The sequence below is a fragment of the Muntiacus reevesi genome, chromosome 11 (assembly GCF_963930625.1).
Source record: "Muntiacus reevesi chromosome 11, mMunRee1.1, whole genome shotgun sequence".
NCBI classification, from domain to species: Eukaryota; Metazoa; Chordata; class Mammalia; order Artiodactyla; family Cervidae; genus Muntiacus; species Muntiacus reevesi.
The window spans coordinates 47,515,388-47,533,734 of NC_089259.1; the positions used below are offsets into that span (position 1 = coordinate 47,515,388).

Below are 18,347 nucleotides of genomic sequence, written 5' to 3' on the forward strand. Positions count from 1 at the left end.
CATCCCGCCTGGTTCCTGGAAAGATGCTCCCAGCTGCCTCTGGTCCTATTCCCCGTCATCACGTTTCCTGGGATTTCGGGGTCAGAGGTTTGAGGGACATTCACCCTGTATTCCTATTTCTCTTCCTTCTAAGTCTTGCCTCCTGCTAGTGCCGAATCCATACTTGTCCCACCCCTGTACCTTCCAGGTGACTAATTTCCCTGCAGTACCTGACTCTAAGCTTTGTAAACTCGCCCACCCAGTCCTTGTAATTTCCTGCGCCACCTGCTCCGTGAAACCTTCTGCAGTCATCTCTTGCCCCATCAAGTCAACTTCTCTTTCCCACCACACCCCCTTTCTCTTCCAGTTCCTTAACAGTGGAATTCAATTTTTTATGCCTTAGGAAAGCTCAGTTCCCACGTCATCCTTTGCCACCTTCAACTCTTTAAATTCCTTTGGGTGTTGGATGGCGAGGGAAGAGGGAACCTCTCCCAGCCACTCGATTAAAAGGACAATAAGTACTATCAGGTATAAACTTTTTATTTGCTTAGGTGTTATTTTGTCTTATCCTCTTTTTCATTCTCAACAACAGGTTTACTTTTTACTGCCCTCTTATTTTATCATATGGTACAGTTTTCCACCTCCTTAACCTTCCTATTCATCACCAAGGAATAATGATTCATTATTTTTGGTACTTAATTTTTGGTTTTGAAAGTTTGTAGAAATTTCCTTATATAAAGAAAGCAGATAGAATGCTTTATCTCAGGGTAGTCAACAAACCCTTTATTTTTTAATTTAACTTTATTTTACACTTCTGAAATGATCATTTGTCCCTCAACTTTTGTTTCTTTACTAATCTAGAAATGTACAAAGCTTGGAACACAGCATATATCTTTTACGTTATTATTAAGGTGGCATTTCCAATCAGTGTTAATTTTCTTTTGTTTTACCTCCTTTGGTTGTTGTTCATTTCCCCCCCTACAACATTTTGATGCTTTTGTTAAGAAAAATCTTGAGGCCAAAGAAGTTAGTATTTCCAACTTCTGATTTAGTGCCATAGGAAAGAAGCATATTTCTCTCAGACTTAATCCCTCAATTTTTCTATAGCTTTAGTGAAAAATCAATTTGCCATATATCTGGACTTTGTTCTGTTGATCTATGTGTCCATTTTCATTATTGTAGTTTTATAGTAAATCTTGAAAATAAATAGTATGAATTCTCAAACTTCACTCCTTTTCAAAATTGTTTAGGCTGTTTTAGCTTCTTTGTCTTTCAATATAAATTTTAGAATCAGCTGAGAAGCTGATGGAAAGATTTGTGTAAATTAAGAAATTTATACAAAAAATTCTGCTATGATTTTGATGGTGAATGTGTAACAAAGTCTATAGGTACATTTTGGAGAAAATTAACATCTTAACCGGAGAAGGCAATGGCAACCCACTCCAGTACTGTTGCCTGGGAAATCCCATGGACGGAAGAGCCTGGTGGGCTGCAGTCCGTGGGGTCGCGAAGAGTCGGACAGCACTGAGCGACTTCACTTTCACTTTTCACTTTCATGCACTGGAGAAGCAAATGGCAACCCACTCCAGTATTCTTGTCTGGAGAATCCCAGGGACGGGAGCCTGGTGAGCTGCCGTCTATGGGGTCGCACAGAGTTGGACACGACTGATGTGACTTAGCTGCAGCAGCAGCAGTATCGAATCTTGCATTTCATGAAGATGGTGCATCTCATCATTCGTTTGGGTCTTCTTTGATTTCTTTCAAAAGTAGTCTGTTGTTTTAGCATGTTGGTCTTGCACTTTTTGTTTGTTTATACCTAAGTATTTAATGACTTTTTGGCACTACTGTAAATGATACTGTTTTAAAATTTTATTTTCTGGTTGTCTGTTGCTGTATAGAGAAATAGAAGTTATTTTTGCATATTCACTTTGTAGCCTAATGCTGTGCTAAATTCATTTACTTTAGTGGCTGTTTTTGGTAGATGCTTTGAGATTTTCTAAATAGACAGTCATAGTCTCTGTGATTAGACTGTTTTATTTTTCCCTTTTCAGTCTGAATGCCTTTTATTCATTCTTCTTGTTGCACTGGTTAGGACCTTTAATACAAAATTGAGTAGAATGGAGACAGAGAGGGCATCCTTGTCTTGTTCAGGATCTTAGAGGGAAAACATTTGATCTTTCATCTTTAGATATGTTAGTTGTAGGGTTTTGGTAGATATTTTTTATCATGTTAAGGAAGTTCCCTTTTCTGAATTTGCTGAGATTTTTTATCATGGATCAATGTTGAATTTTCTCAAATGACTTTCCTGTGTCTCTTGAGGTTATCATTTAAGAGAGAAGTAATACCAGTCCTACAAAAATATAGAAGGAGGGGCACTGCCCAACTCTTTTTATGACCAGCATTCCCAGGCAAGCCATAGTAAGAAAAACTGCAGATTAATATCCCTCATGAACATGGTTGTAGAAATCCTCTACCGAATATTTGCAAAGAGAATGCAGCAATGTATAAAAAGGATAGTATATCCTAAGAATAGTTTATTCTGGTATTGTAAAGCTGACTCACTATTAACTATCAACAGACTTAAAAACAATCATTTTTAGACAATATTGTTACCTTAATAAGATGGAAGCTGTTATAATTGGAAACTTAGATCTTGGTAGACTGTGAAACCCATTCACTTATTCACATCAATTAACTAATATTTGGGGGACACCTTTTGGAATACGAGGTACCTGACCAGGAGCTGGTTATATTTGGTGATGAAAACATTTATGGTTTTCTGCTTTTCAGTCCTTTGGGAAGACAGACAATAAACAAGTAAGTAAAAGAATAAAGGAAACAGCGATTGTTATAAGTGCAGTGGAGAACATTAATGGTACAGTGATGAAGACCATCAGGGAAGACATACTAAGTTGAATGGTGACAGGAGGCCATTCTGAGTGACATAAACAGAGAAAGATATTATTAGTGTATGATTGTACAGTTTCTGGCATGCTTTGGTGTGATTACGTTTGTTTTAAATTTATTATTTAAAGAAGTAATGCACATTTAGTGGGAGAATGGACAAGTAATCTAAAAAGTGATTAGTTTTAACCAAAATTTTTGTAGTTGTTTCTTTATTCTCTTTGTGTTAGTGGCAGAACTGAGAATCTAAAATGAATAGAAATTGAATTAACTCACAGCCATAGATTAATGCCAACAACCATGTCCACCTCCACCTTTTCTTATTTCCTCAATTTAATGGAACCCTAGGCCTTTTACTTATCTTGGTTTCACTCTGTTACCATTTGGTGATTGCATGTGTTATTATTGTACTCAGTGTCAACAAACACTGTTTAATGTTGACTAGTTTGTGTAAGAATGATTAATACATGTCAACTATATGAAGATCGTTATTAACTGTTGCACGTTAACTGGTAACCACATGTCTCGGTAGGTGTGGTAAGTAGTAATTTCTTTTGTTGCTTACTATGCTATCATCAATCTCTTCTCAGGATATTTTGTCTTACTCTAGGTAGAACTTACCTAGAATAAAATCAGTTCAATGACAGAAAAAAAATCATTGGAAAAACTTAAGCTCTATTCTGTTTATATATGCATTTACAGAACTGATAGCTTAAGGCCAGTGGGAAGTTACAAGTAATTAAGCATCAGGAATTATAACATTTTTTACAAAGAACATTCTGTGCTATGGACAATCATAGCGTTTATTTTTATGATCACTCTAGATTTTCATCTTGATTATGTTTTGTGATTTGAGTATTACACGGCCACAGTTTATAATTTTGAATATTGTTGTGTTTTAGACCCATTGATTTCTGATATGACAATTTCCTAGAAATATTCCTCATTGTGGATTTTATTGAAAAGGCCAAAAGTAAAGAAAGTTAAAGTCACTCAGTTGTGTCTGACTCTTTGCAGCCCCATGGATTATACAGTCCATGGAATTCTCCAGGCCAGAATACTGGAGTGAGTAGCCTTTTCCTTCTCTAGGGGATCGTCCCAACCCAGGGATCGAACCCAGGTCTCCTGCATTGCAGGCAGATTGTTTGCCAGCTGAACCACCAGGGAAGCCCAAGAAGAGGCTGCAAGAAAAGAAATTTACTTTAACATTTTTATTGTATTTAGTTTAGTTGCTTAGTGTTGGGAAAAGAATTAGAAGTCATGTGCTGGATAGTTGGTATGAGCATGCAAACATTTGTTAGTTGGGGTTTCCCTTCTTGGGAAAAACATGCTTGTTACCCTGTCCTCCTCTAGCTGCTATCTCCTTTCTGCTTCCCTTCTTTGTAGAATTTCCACAAAAAGATTGTCCGTAGATACTCTTGCTGCTTTTATCTGCAAATTTTTCCTGTATTCACTCCTATCCTCACCATTTCACAATAACTACTTTTCTCAAGTTTACTAATCACCACTTTGTCAGATCCAGCATTCAGTTTTCTCTCACCACTTTCTCGATCTCTCAGCAACACTTGGCTGAGTACCCACTCCGTTGGCTTCTGTGATAATTCTGCTTGCCTCCTATTTCCTGACTGTTTCCTAGATTTGCCATTGCTGGGTCATCTCCCTGTCAATTTCTGAAGAGCTCCTCAGGGCCTTGTCTAGATTGCTAATCTTTTCTGTTGTAGAGCATTAATATCATCAGCTGTCACATGTTTGACTCCATGTTCCCCCAAGTCCTGACTTCTGTACAGAATTGGAAACTAGTATATTCAGCCACCACTTTGATATCTCCATTTAGATATAGGTATCTCAAACTTAACATGGCTGAAAAAGAAATCTGGATTTATATCCTCTCATCTCTCCTCCAGATCTGCTTCCCCAGTCTTTTCAGGGTAGTGCCATTTATCCAGTGCTCAAGTCAATGTCATTGATTGCACCACTATGCTAATTTAGGCCATTCATGTATTGATTTTAATTTCTTCGGTTTGAATCTGCTCTGAGATCACGGGCAGTTATCTAACCTCTTTGTTCCTCAGTTTCTTAGTTTCTCATGGGTGCTAAATCACTTCAGTCATGTCCAGTTCTTTGCAACCCTGTGGACCATAGCCCGCCAGGCTCCTCTGCATGGAGTTCTCCAGGCAAGAATACTGGAGTGGGTTGCTGTGCCCTCCTCCAGGGGATCTTCCCAAACCAGGGATCGAACCCAGGTCTCTGGCATTGCAGGTGGATTCTTTATGATCTGAGCCACCAGGGAAGCCCAAGAATACTGGAGTGGGTAGTCTGTCTCTTCTCCAGGGGGAACTTCCTGACCCAGGGACGGAACCTGCATCTCTCCTGCACTGGCCCGTGGGTGTTTCACCACTGGCGCCACCTGGGAAGCCCTAGTTTCTCACAATCTCTCTTGATCTTGCAAAACTGTAAGGGTTAAATAAATTTTTCTTTTTTCCTAATCTTTCAGATCCAATGATCTGCAACTCTGGTAGACTTTTTTCAGAATCTATCCCAAATCTGCCCATTCTGTTCATTTCTATGCTGCATCCCAAGCCACTGTCATCCTTAGTCTGAACAATGCAATATCTTTCTAACTAGTTTTTCTGCTTCTCCGTATGCCACCCTAAAGTCTATGCCCAATGTTTATCCAAGGAGATTTTGTAAAAATGCAAGTCACAGCTTGTGTTTCCCTGCCTAAAACACTCAAAACAGCCTTCTACTGCTTGTCCTTAGAATATATTCAGGCTGCTTACTCTGATTTGATAGGGAGGTACTGTGCCTGTCTCCCGCTTTCGCTGGGCTGCAGCCTTTGAGTGCCAAGCCTGTTACTGCTTCAGTCTTCGTATAGCTCATCCTTTGCTTGAATCATTACGATCTTAGTTATTTCATGGCTGATTCTTTCTTGTTGTTTGTATATTAAAGTTACCTCCTCAATAAGTCTTTCCTGATTATTCAGGTAATGTCCCTTCCTCCTACCACCATCCATCCTGAGTCTCCACTGATGGCATCTCTTGTTTTATTTTCTTCATAATACTTAATCACCTTGTGAAATTACCTTGTCTTTGCGTCTGCTTGTTTGTCGTATGTATCCCACCCCTAGCATGTAAGTTCTGTGAGAGAGAGGACATGTCTGAAGTACTGAGAGTGATGTGTGGCCCATAGAGGGCTCTCAACAAATAGTTACTGGGTGGAAGAATGACCAAATCTTATATAGCTGCTTTTGTGCTCCAGAAAATCTTTCTTAAGATTACCTTTAATGTGGTCATGAATCTTTTGCTTGAATATTTCAGTGACAGTATTCTATCTCATTAAAGTGGTTTAGTCTTTTTTTATTATAATGAGAATTAATGTATAATACATAATTAGAAGAATTATATTTCTTTATATTGAAACAAAATCTGCTCTTCTGTAACTTCCTCCAGTTGTCTGTCATCCTCCCATTGAAATCATGCAGAGTAAGTCTAATTGCTCCTTTGTGATGTTACTGAAAATATTTGGGGAAAAGGATTATAATAATTTAAGTCTTCTCAGAACATGCCCAGATTCTCCAGCTGTGATGTCTTCCAAAACCTTATTATTCCTGGTCACCTTTCCTTGAGCCTGCTTCTGTTTGTCGTCATCCTTCATAAAATAGGCCTCCCAGAGCTGATTCATATTTCACTCTGCATAGTCTGTGTTGAAATAGTGGATTACTACATTATCCTGAGTAATCCAACTTTTAAAGCAGACCAGCATTGCATCATTATTTTGACAGTTGTGTAGTCACTCCATATTGAGCCTGCAGTGATGTAACCTTGAACTCCCCTTTTTTCGAGTCCCTACATAAAATATTTTTACTATTTCCCCATTCTGTACTTAAATAATTTTATTATTCTTTGTTTATTGAATATCTATTAAAATTCATTTTACTCATTTCCAGACTTTAGGAACCATTGTTTTCTCATTTAGCTCTTGGTTATTTTCCTAGTCCTAGTAACATCCAACAGTTACTACCTAGTATATTTTTACTAGTGGTGATATCACACAATTACTGGATAAGTATAATTTCTGTCATAACCCAAAGGATTAATAAATTAGTAGTGAGGCAGAATATATTGCTGTCCTGAACTGCCCATTAGAGATCAGAGCAAGTGGCTTTAGAACAGATTTTAAAAAGGAAGGTAGATTTAATTTTTCTCTCTTTTTTATATACATGTAATCAGAGTTTTTGCTAACCCGACTGTCACTTAAAGAATAAGGAGGAATTCATTAAAAATGACAAGGAGAGGCTAACAGTTTTTCTGATAGAAGTCCAGTTCACGTGCAAAAACAAGGTAAGCGATGGTTGTCAACCTTTCGAGACCTGGAGGCGAGCTCATTGTGGCTGTGGTTAGAGAACCAAGTGCAAAAAGATACTTCAAGCCGTGAGAGACAGGTAAATAAGTGCCAGAGCGTCCAGAGCTGAGTGTGGCAGCCCTGGCAACATGACCTCGCAAAGTCACAGAATCTCCCAGGCTCTGTTTTCTCGTTGGTGAAAGGATGTAATAAAACCTCTTTTGCCAGTTGCGGTAAAATTAAAGTGCATTAAAGCTCCTAGCATAGTTTCTGTTACAGGATACTCTCTAAAAATATTGACACATAATTTAAAGAACTCTGCATCTAGTGGAAATACTCTCTTTGGCCCAAAGAATAAAAAGAATGAGTTAACCAAGACCTTTTGGGGGCACATAATCTATTTTATTAATTATTTTTCTTGGTAAGCCAAACATTAGTGGCATTATGAAGATTTAGTGAGCTAGTCAGTCAGAAGTTTTTGTTCTTTTATTATCCAGTGTTTAAACAAGCCAGAAGACTAATGTTAGAGGTTATAAATCCCTTTATTATACTTGATACAAGCAGGATGTTTTCTATTAATAATTGTGTGCAGGGGTCTGTGCAAGTGCCTGTAGCACGTGGAATACTTTGTGAGTAGTCTGAAGAGAGTTTCTTGGAGTAGTTTTACTACTGGTATTTTGTTTTCTCTCAGTTTTGTAAATTTAAAGAAGATACATGTGTATCAGTTCTGTAGATTTTATCTTAGAAACTACATCTAGCTATTGTAAAAATGACCCTTTTTGAAAATACTGGAAAATAAAAAGTTGAGTTCATACTGCCCACGCTTGTTGCTGTTTATATTTACTAATTTAGAGAATTTCTTTTTAACCTTTCTCTGTTTTTGATTATCACATTGCAGGTAGGTTCTCTTTTTTTTTTTTTCCTTTTAATAGTAAAAGTAGGATACTCTATAAAGTTGAAAGCCTTTTTCCTCACCTTTTTTCCACTGCCCAGAGGTAGTTACTGTAAATAGCTGCTTTTATTCTTTCTGCTGGGCTTCCCTGGTGGCTCAGACGTTAAAGAATCTGCCTGCAATGCGGGAGACCTGGGTTCGATCCCCGGGTTGGGACAATCCCCTGGAGGAGGGCATGGCAACCCACTCCAGTATTCCTGGGTTGGCTACAGCCCGTGGGGTTGCCAAGAGTCGGACACGACTGAGCGACTCAGCACAGCAGCAGCGTTCTTTCTGTGCTTGTGATGACTTCCTGGGCGAGTCTGACTCATAACAATGTCTGCAACAAAGGTTGCATTGATGTACTTCATATATATTAACTAAATTGAACTTCTTTTGATCAATCTTATTTGATGAACTATGAATAACAAGTTAAGGAGAAGTATGATCCCAGTTAAATTTTAATCATTTTAATATATTTCATTTAATCGTTAATGTGTCCTCAATCCAGTACTTAGCACTCACTACAACCAGCCGCCTTTGGAGCTTGGTAATATTTATACTCTTTAGCTTTGGCTGCATTGGAATAAGTTTACAACTTCAAGGTAATTTGCCAGTTTTGTCCAGATTGTTTTTTCCTTAAAATGTTTAACTGTTACTTTCTGTTTACAGCACAGATGTGAAAATTTCCTTACATGTACATTTTGTTTTATAACTTTATAGCAATATGACTTGGGGTTACATAAAATTAACCAATAAATTTAAATTATCTTATGAAGGTTTATGATACTTTTCCTTGACAGTGTGCCTTTTAGAACTATCAGTTCTGTGCAGGTAGTATTTGGTATCAGGAGTATGTGGGGCTGATAATAAACGTCTGGTTTCAGATTAGAAGCCAAATGTATCTTTCCTACCTCTTTAACTTGGCACAAATGAAGCCAAATATATGTTAAATATTCATTATTAACACAGCTTAACAGACATATGCCCACATACAGAGGACTAGATTAAAATATATAGTTTTCAACAAATTCAACAAATTTGTTACTGGTTCCATGAATATAACTTGAGTGTCTGTGGTGTGGAATTAAAAAGATGAATAAGACGTAGTTCCTTCCCTGGGCTCTGCAGTCAATTTTAGTCCTTTTTTGGTTTATAGATAGAGTTGAATATCGAGGAGGGTTAAGACAAAGAATTTCAGAGGCAGCGGAGAAGGGAGAGGAAGTAGTTTGGAATACTTCATTGAACTTTATTAAAGTCTGAAATAAAAAATAAGAATCAGATGAAGAATTGGTGTTAACTAGAGGAGTCTGTTGATTTCTGTGGCCCCAGACTGTTGGCAGAGCATGTTAATGAACCCATGGGTGTTGAGCACATTCTGCTGAGAGAGGTTTTTAAATTCAGTATGTTTCTTATTAAACATATCAAGGACATTATTTTTGGCCAACCATATTATCATTAAGGAGTGTTTCTTCTACAAGCCAAGAGATGGAGGGATGTGGACAGTGGTCATCTTTTCATCAGAAAAGTCATTTCTTGGAGAACCTGACTGAGATGACTAAGACTGTTCATGTAATAGGGCATGGCTTCCATTGGTTTTGCAAAGTGTCATTATCTAAGTACCTGTGATTGTTCTTTAGGGAGAAATACCCAAGGCACTTTTTTATTTTTAAATCTCACATAATGTTAGACCAGTAGCTACTATTAATGTATTCTTGAGGTAAGGTATAATGATGCATTTTTAATAAGTTTCTTGTTTCCTCTGCTCCTTTATTTCTGTCATGTAAAATTTATTTTGTGATGGTAAAGATGGTGCACTTTTAAAAATCATCAATTTCATTCCATATAGACATATGAGTTTATTGTGAAATTGACATCATTCTCATTATTATGTTCTTTTTCTCTCTGCAGTAGATTAGGGTCTGATATTTTATTTCCCTATGAATTCTCCAAGAGTCAAGAAACCACTTCTCTTTTGTTACAGTTGTTTTATCACATGTAAGTGAGACAGTGAACTTGAGTAGGTTTCATTGCGTACTGGAAGTCAGAGAGCCAGTAGGTGACTTTATATCAAGCACTTTCTGGTATTCACACAATTCACTTGGATTTTTTGGCTTTATATACTCTTTCTCTCATTGATAAAACTTGTGATATTGATCTAGCATTTGTCTTTAAACCTCAGGCATCATTTTTTATAGTTAGGATAAACTGCTGATTTACTACTAAAATAAGTCTTTATATACTAGAACTTAGATGCATTTCCTTAAAAATCAAATGTTGAGAATGAGTTTTAAGATATTAGCCAAGCCACCTTGTATATGTTTGGGGAAGTCCTGGCTGTTCAATCCCAAAGTAATGGATTGGGTTGGGGGTGGGGAAGGAGTTTTGCTTCATACGTTATAAATTTTAAATGTTTGTTAAGTGAATGAATAGATTGCTATTTCTTCTCACATAATTCATGAAGAACCTGCCTTACTTTATTCTTATTGAACATCAGTAATATTCGTACATTCCATTCCCTTTTGTATATCAGATGCATAGTATATATACATTGGTTATTTCCCTGTTATAAAAATACTTTCCCTGTTTCTTTCCTCTTTTCCCAGTTTCTCAAACAATTAGGTCTGCATCCTAACTGGCAGTTTGTTGATGTGTATGGAATGGATCCTGAGCTCCTTAGCATGGTACCAAGGCCAGTGTGTGCAGTGTTACTTCTCTTCCCCATTACAGAAAAGGTGATTGTTAAGTAAGAGTTTCTGGGAAATGCAGAGTTCTTTTTCAATGTTGAGTTCAACCTGTGCTCTTCTTTGAGAACACATAACTCTATTCTTGCATAAAATGAGGAAATCTAGGAGTGGGGACATCTTAAAAATCTAATTTTATTAAAGAGATGTATTTAGATTTTGATTTGTAGATTGACAGAGAAGCCCTGGGTAAGTCTTTTAAACTTGGATAGTTTTCTTTTTTTTTTAAATATGGTTAATATGCCTCACCTGTTTTGATGTGACATTTAATCACATTTTGATGTATATACTTTAGAAATGGATAGTCTTAAATGTGTCTTAGAAAGTATAGGAATACGGAATATCTATTCAAATTTTCACTATATAAAATATGTAAATTTTTTCAACACATCATATATATATAAACAAATCTTTGTTTTAAGGAGGTAAATATAACTAATGACATGGGTTACATTATTTTCAGAAAAAACTTGATTTGGGTGGAAATCTTTAAGCTTAAAATACAGTTTAATCTGCAGATTTGGAATGTGTTGGGGATTCTAAATAGCTATTCTTAGATCTCTGTATCCAAATTCAGATCTCTCATTTCAGCCTTTCTTCTAGAATGATAATCATGTAGATGTTGGTATTATGGAGCCAGAAATTTTAAGCTCATTTTAAAATGACTTTGAGACTATGGCCTTCTGATTTTTCCTTTTAAACTGCGAGATAATAGGATGAGCTCAGCATTGTAAAAAATGGAGTAAGTGCTTGGGAAGATGTGAGAGAAATGAGTATTTATACTTACTTATATAAGTAGAGAATATAGTGATCTGCCACTTTTTGGTCTCTCTTACAATTTGGTAGATCCCTCTTTCAGCTCATAACAAGTGACATAATAAAGTCACAGAGGGTATCTATGGATATTTTAGGAGCTATAAAGTGTTTTAATTTAGAAACTGATTATGTAGTTGTGAATGGTTTCAGCATACTAATAGAAAAAGAACTGTCATGGAGACCTCATTATGCTTTAAATAAAGTCAGTTACAGTGTTTTAAATATGCTTCGTTGTAGTGCTTACCAGCCAATGAATCACAGGAGAAGAAGCTGTAAATTCAGTTCTCTCTCATATTAATATTTTTGTTGTCTTTTGACTCTCTGTTTGCACTGTAGTCTGCCACAATTGCTTTTCCTTTTTTCCTAAAGCTGCTCTGTGTCATTTTAGGATTTTTTTTCTAAACATTAAATCTTAAGAAGTTATCAAATCTCATTTTGCTTTGTCACCAAGGAGAATTGATATTAGACAACAACAATAACAGACTAAACGGAAGGATTGTATAAACATTTCAGCACAAGACCTTACTGTATTGAACCTTTCAGATTTTATCAGTTGGACTATATGCCTGAATTAATGCTTCAGAATTTATTCAGAAAATATTATTTTAAAGTTTGATTTAGAAGCACATTCACAGAAATTATTTTTAAGGCATAGGTGCATTTGTTGTTAAAAGCAGTTCCTTAATTATGGGTTTTTAATAGACATCATTTATTTCTGTTATTGCAGGGGTCAACAGACTTTTTCTGTGAAGGGTCAGCTAGTAAATATTTTCAACTTTGCAGGCCTAATAATCTCTGCTATAACTATTTAACTTTGCCTTTTGGAATAAAGACAGCCATAGACAAAACAAAGCTAAAGCTTTATCTATGAAACCAGGCCGTGGGCCACATGTGGCCTGTAGCCTGTGGGCTAGAGTAAGACTCCCTACTCTATTGGAATCGGAAAATGACAGTAAAACATCAAAACAATAGAATTATCTTTCTACTCTCTTCATTCTCTTTACTCAGTTTTTTAAAATCCATTTTCTTCAGGTATAATTGATTTACAACATTTTATTCTGTCCCCCCTCATTTTTTAACCTCATTATTTTTAATACTTTTTACAATTGAAAAAATAACTTGCTGGAGTTGCACAGTTTATAATGGTGGTAGGTTCAGGCAATCAGATGTAGAACACACACTTTTGACCTGATTGTACCGTATTGTTTTTACTGTCAGTTGTTATAGATAATGGTTAATGTTATGAATATCATATGGTTATAAAGGTAGTATGAATTTTGTTAATATGATGTAGCAATACAGAAATGTGAAAAATAGACAATAAAAATTCTCCTGTAATATCTTAGCCCAGAGATAACCTCTGGTAAGTTTATATCCTTTATCACTTTTCAATGCATATATAAATATTTTTAAAACATAATTGAGAATCATATTAATGTATACTGACCTAAAACTACTCTATAATAATGGACAGATTTCTGAGTCAGAATATGTAAATCCATCTTATTCTTTTAAAAATACTTTATAGTGTTGCATTAAAATATGCCATGTTAATTATATCTCCACCGATGTATAGAGTTTTTCCAAATTTACATTCGAGTCCTTTTTAATGTATTCTTTTTCACATGTAGACCTTTTTTTTTTAATAGTATGAAGTATTCAGAACAGAAGAAGAGGAAAAGATAAAATCTCGGGGCCAAGACGTTACATCGTCAGTGTACTTCATGAAGCAAACCATCAGCAATGCCTGTGGGACAATTGGACTGATCCACGCCATTGCCAACAATAAAGACAAGATGCACTTTGGTATAAACAGTTTTTCATTACTGCTCTCTTCCCCCTCCTCAAGCTGTAAGTTAACTTATTGAGCAGTAGGTGGTGCTCTAGTTCTTTCTTTGAAATAGTAAATGAAGCTTTTCCTCCCTTCTTTCTTTTATAATGGGAGTGTACACATTTCCTATTAGGGAAAATTTTAATCCTTTCGATTCTTCTATATTGTTGTATACAGAGGTTTAAGCCCTGTCATTTATCTTATATTCCTTACTTACCAATGAAAGGGCTTTAACCTGAAAAATAGTTAGCTTGCTTCTAATATTTTCATGTCTCAGTCTCTTTGAGATACCAGGCCTTTTCAATTTTATCATCTTTAATATTCTCAGAATCTGGATCAACCTTGAAAAAGTTCCTGGAGGAGTCTGCATCAATGAGCCCTGAAGAACGAGCCAGATACCTGGAGAACTATGACGTCGGTACCTTTTTCTGCCTTGCTCTCATATGTGGGCAAAGTTCTGTGGAATTGTAGATTCTGTTTGGGAGTTTGTCTTGAAACTACAGTTTTGACCAATTAAGGATTTGGTCGTATCCATTAAAAAAGGCCTTTTGTACTTTTCAGGTAACATTATCTGAAATAACCATAAATGTTGATAAATTGTCACTTCTTTTCTATGTGCAGAGCTGAATGAGAGGAAAAAGGCAGTTTGATTTACAAATTTATAAAATATCTTATAGTTGACCATTCCTTACCATTCCCTTCCTGTGGTAAATACATCTTTGGCAATACCCTGTATGTCTTTCACTGGGAATTTGGAACAAGGCTGAAGACCAGTGAATGGAAAAAATAAAGGTTTAATGGTAGATGTCAGAACATTCTCTACCTATTTTATCAGTGTAGTAATATTTTTTCATGTGTGAGGACACAGGCCACATAGTCTAGTTTTAAATGATTATACCATATCATAGAATTTTTTGAGTGGTATTTACATTTATTATATTTGAAATCTATTTTGCTTTTGAAGGCTTTTTACTTTTTAATGACATTATTAAGTGAATTGTACATTCTTTGAAACTGTAAACAGTATTGTGTAAAAAATTACTTGGCTAGAACAATATTATGCAGAGTTTAAGCCCAGTAAATCCGTTGATTTGATTATGTTGTTTTAACATTCTCATATACATTGATTAAGTTATTTTCTTTAAAAAACCTACAGATCTCATGAAACATCTTTATTTTACATAAAAGTAAACAATATAAAATTCACCAGTAATCCCACCAGTGAGAGGTAGTCATCATTAATACTTTTTATAGGGAGTATATAAGTATATACACAAAATTTGATCACACTGTAATATTGTTTTATAACTTGCTTTTTTCACTTATCACAAACGTATTTACATACCAGTAAGTATATATTTGACATCATCATTTAATGGCTGCCTAGCTTTCCATTGTGTAGTATTTTATTTAATCAATAAATTATTGTCAGTAATTTAGTATTTTTCCCCCTTTTTTCAACATTTGAAAAAATACTGCAAGGTATATCATTGTAGCTAAATCTTTGCAAATATTATTAGTTATATATGATTGTGTAGAGTTATAATTAAATATATAAACTAGAAAAGAAATTGATAGATCAAACAGATTGCATGTTTTTTTAAAGCTTTGACATTATTGCCAAATTGCCATTCGTAAAGGTTCTACTTTCACCTGTAATTTACTTCTTTGTCCATTTCTCTTCATCTTTGCTAATAGTGGATATTACAAGAGCATTTTTTTTCAAGTTCAGGAACCTGAAATCTCTAGCTTCTGATAAATGCATGCTTTTTGCTCCACATTCCTGAAGTGCTGACTGAAGCTGCATGATTAAGCATAGAGATACCCAGAGCTGCAGAATAGCATGTAACCTGGAGAAACAGATGAGCTAAGCTTTTACCAGTCTCTATCTGTGAGATGCTTACTTTATTCTAGTCTCAGTTGAATAAAGTGTTAAATGTTAGTTCTAACAGTTAAACAACATAAATGACCCCCACTACCACTGGCAATTGCAAATAAGCAGATACTCAGTTTCCCGAGGCTTTGGAGATTTGTGGGTTGGAAAGCAGAACAATTCATTTGGTTACTCAGAAGTCATTCTTAAATATTTAGTGTTAAACTGTTCCAGAAATCTCCTCCAGTCTGCTATTTCTTAACAAGGTTTAGATGTTAAAATTTGGCATTGTTGTTTTCATTCAAAAAGTTGAATATAATCGTTTTTTCCTACTAATACTTTATATTCTTATTACAGGCCATTCGAGTTACTCATGAAACCAGTGCCCATGAAGGTCAGACTGAGGTATTTCACATTTTTCAAAACTTTTCCTGCCATGTGTGAGTTTAATCACAGTATTATTGTATGACACATAATTTGGAAAATTACTTGGATATTTTTTTTTCCTTTGAGGGAATTTGCTTATGTAAAAGTAGTCACGAAGTAGCCCAAGAATGTGTGTTGACCAACCATGCACATGATCTTTGATAACAGCCGTTTCAGTCTAATCATTGAGACATATTGCAGACTGTATGCTCTTTGCTTTGGCTAACAGATGGCCTGAGTCTTCCCCATCAGTTTCCTTTGACTTGCAAGTATTAAAAAAAAATACCTGCACTGTAGTAAAGGTAGATAGCTAGTGTGATTTTCAAGAGTCTTTATCAGGCTCAATTCAGTTCAATTCAGTTCAATTACTCAGTTGTATCCAACTCTTTGCAACCCCATGGACTGCAGCACACCAGGCCTCCCTGTCCATCACCAACTCCCAGAGTTTACTCAGACTCATGTCCATTGAGTTGGTGATGCCATCCAAGCATCTCATGCTCTGTCGTCCCCTTCTCCTCCTGCCTTCAATCTTTCCCAGCATCAGGGTGTTTTCAAATGAGTCAGTTGTTCGCATCAGGTGGCCGAAGTATTGGAATTTCAGCTTCAGCATCAGTCTTTCCAATGAGCAGTCAGAACTGATTTCCTTTAGGATGGACTGGTTGGATCTCCTTGCAGTCAAAGGGACTCTGAACAACAGTCGCCTCCAACACCACAGTTCAAAAGCATCAGTTCTTTGGCGCTCAGCTTTCTTTATAGTCCCAACTCTCACATCCATACATGACTACTGAAAAAATCATAGCTTTTGACAAGACGGACTGTTGTCAGCAAAGTAATGTCTCTGCTTTTCAATATGCTCTCTAGGTTTCTCATAGCTTTTCTTCCAAGGAGCAAGCATCTTTTAATTTCATGGCTACAGTCACCATCTGTAGTGATTTTGGAGCCCCCAAAAATAAAGTCTGTCACTGTTTCCGTTGTTTCCCCATCTATTTACCATGAAGTGATGGAGCTAGATGCCATTATCTTAGTTTTCTGAATGTTGGGTTTTAAGCCAACATTTTCACTTTCCTTCACTTTCATCAAGAGGCTTTTTTAGTCCTGTTTGCTTTCTGCCATAAGGTTAGTGTCATCTGCATGTCTGAGGTTATTGATATTTCTCCCAACAATCTTGATTCTCGCTTGTGCTTCATCCAGCCCAGCGTTTCTCATGATGTACTCTGCATACTCGGGAAATCATTTCTGGGCAAAGTGATGAACTTTACCATCTCTGCTCCCTTAGCCAGTCTTTTATTGAGCTGGGTCACCTTTCTGCTTCTCTTGCCCCTTTTTTCACAAAGGTCTTTTTTTCCTGAGGGCTTCCCTCATTCCCTGCTTCCATTTCTCCTTTTTCTTCCCTACAAACCTCATTCTCCCACTCTTGGGGGAGGTTTATCAGAAGATTTTTCAGTCAAATGAATTAAATTTACTTAAAATCTTTTAGTGTATTTATAAAAACATTAAAGTGTTAACATTAGAGAATTATAGATTTTCTTCATTGTTATCCCATGTGTGACTTGGAGCCATGCTTTTTTATTTACAAAGATAACATTGCCTCTATGCTTTAAAAATACTTAAAAATTACTAATTTAAGAGTATTGAACATAAATATTCCCATGATCTTCAAAAAAGTTTTTTTGAAGGAGAAATCAGTTTGATACTATGATATGACTTCAGCTTTGTTAGCTCTGTTATCTGTGAATGTTTATAATAACAGAAATAAACATAAACCTAGGAATTTATGTCCCTATAATTATATTATACCTTCTTGGTTGCTCTCAGGTTCTGCTTTCAAAGGTGTGAACCGTTGCTTTTTATTTTTTTAATTTTATTTATTTATTTTTGGCTGTGCTGGGTCTTCGAGGCTATGGGGGCTTTTCTCTAGTTGCAGCAAGTGGGGGCCTGAGCCCCCAGGGAGGCCCCTGAACCCCTGTCTTTTTGACTAAGTTTATGCACACACCCAAAGGGCATGTCCAGGTGATTTCGGCACCAGGTTGGAAATGAATGAGACACTCTGCTTTTTGTATTGCTTTATATGATCTCGTGCTGCAGCCCATGGCATTGCAAAGACTCAGACATGACTGGGCGACTGAAGAACGACCATATGATCTTGAGCATGTTCTTAATCTTCACTATGCTTTGCTCTTTTGTTTGTAGATTTGTAGTGTTAAAAATAGCAATGCAATGTAGATCAACATGAGATTATCATAAAATATGAAAACCATTATTTGTAATAAATAAATACTTTAATACATGTTTACTTTAAAAGTTGTCTTTGCAGTACCCTTTCTTGCCTTCTTTTTGGCCTCTATCCAAATTACGACTTTTAATACCTCCTTTTAGATGATGTTCACATCTCTTTCTCCAGACTGAAACTTCTTGCCTTCTATGGGCTTTTTTATATGACTCGTACTATTTGCATTTTAGCTATTTTCATACTCTTTTTCATTTTTTTAAGATGTGTATTTT

General features: G+C 36.0%; 1 protein-coding gene across 1 annotated transcript in view; it reads left to right on the forward strand.

Annotated features, from left to right (window-relative positions):
- The first annotated feature begins 10,763 nt into the window (after positions 1–10,763).
- Positions 10,764–18,347, forward strand: part of UCHL3 (ubiquitin C-terminal hydrolase L3) — a 34,398-nt gene continuing 26,814 nt past the window's right edge. The window contains exons 1-4 of the mRNA XM_065901773.1: positions 10,764–10,890; positions 13,365–13,521; positions 13,875–13,960; positions 15,777–15,824. Of these exons, the coding sequence (XP_065757845.1) occupies positions 10,816–10,890; positions 13,365–13,521; positions 13,875–13,960; positions 15,777–15,824 (366 nt within the window). The 5' untranslated portion in view covers positions 10,764–10,815. The remainder of the gene's footprint in view (positions 10,891–13,364; positions 13,522–13,874; positions 13,961–15,776; positions 15,825–18,347) is intronic.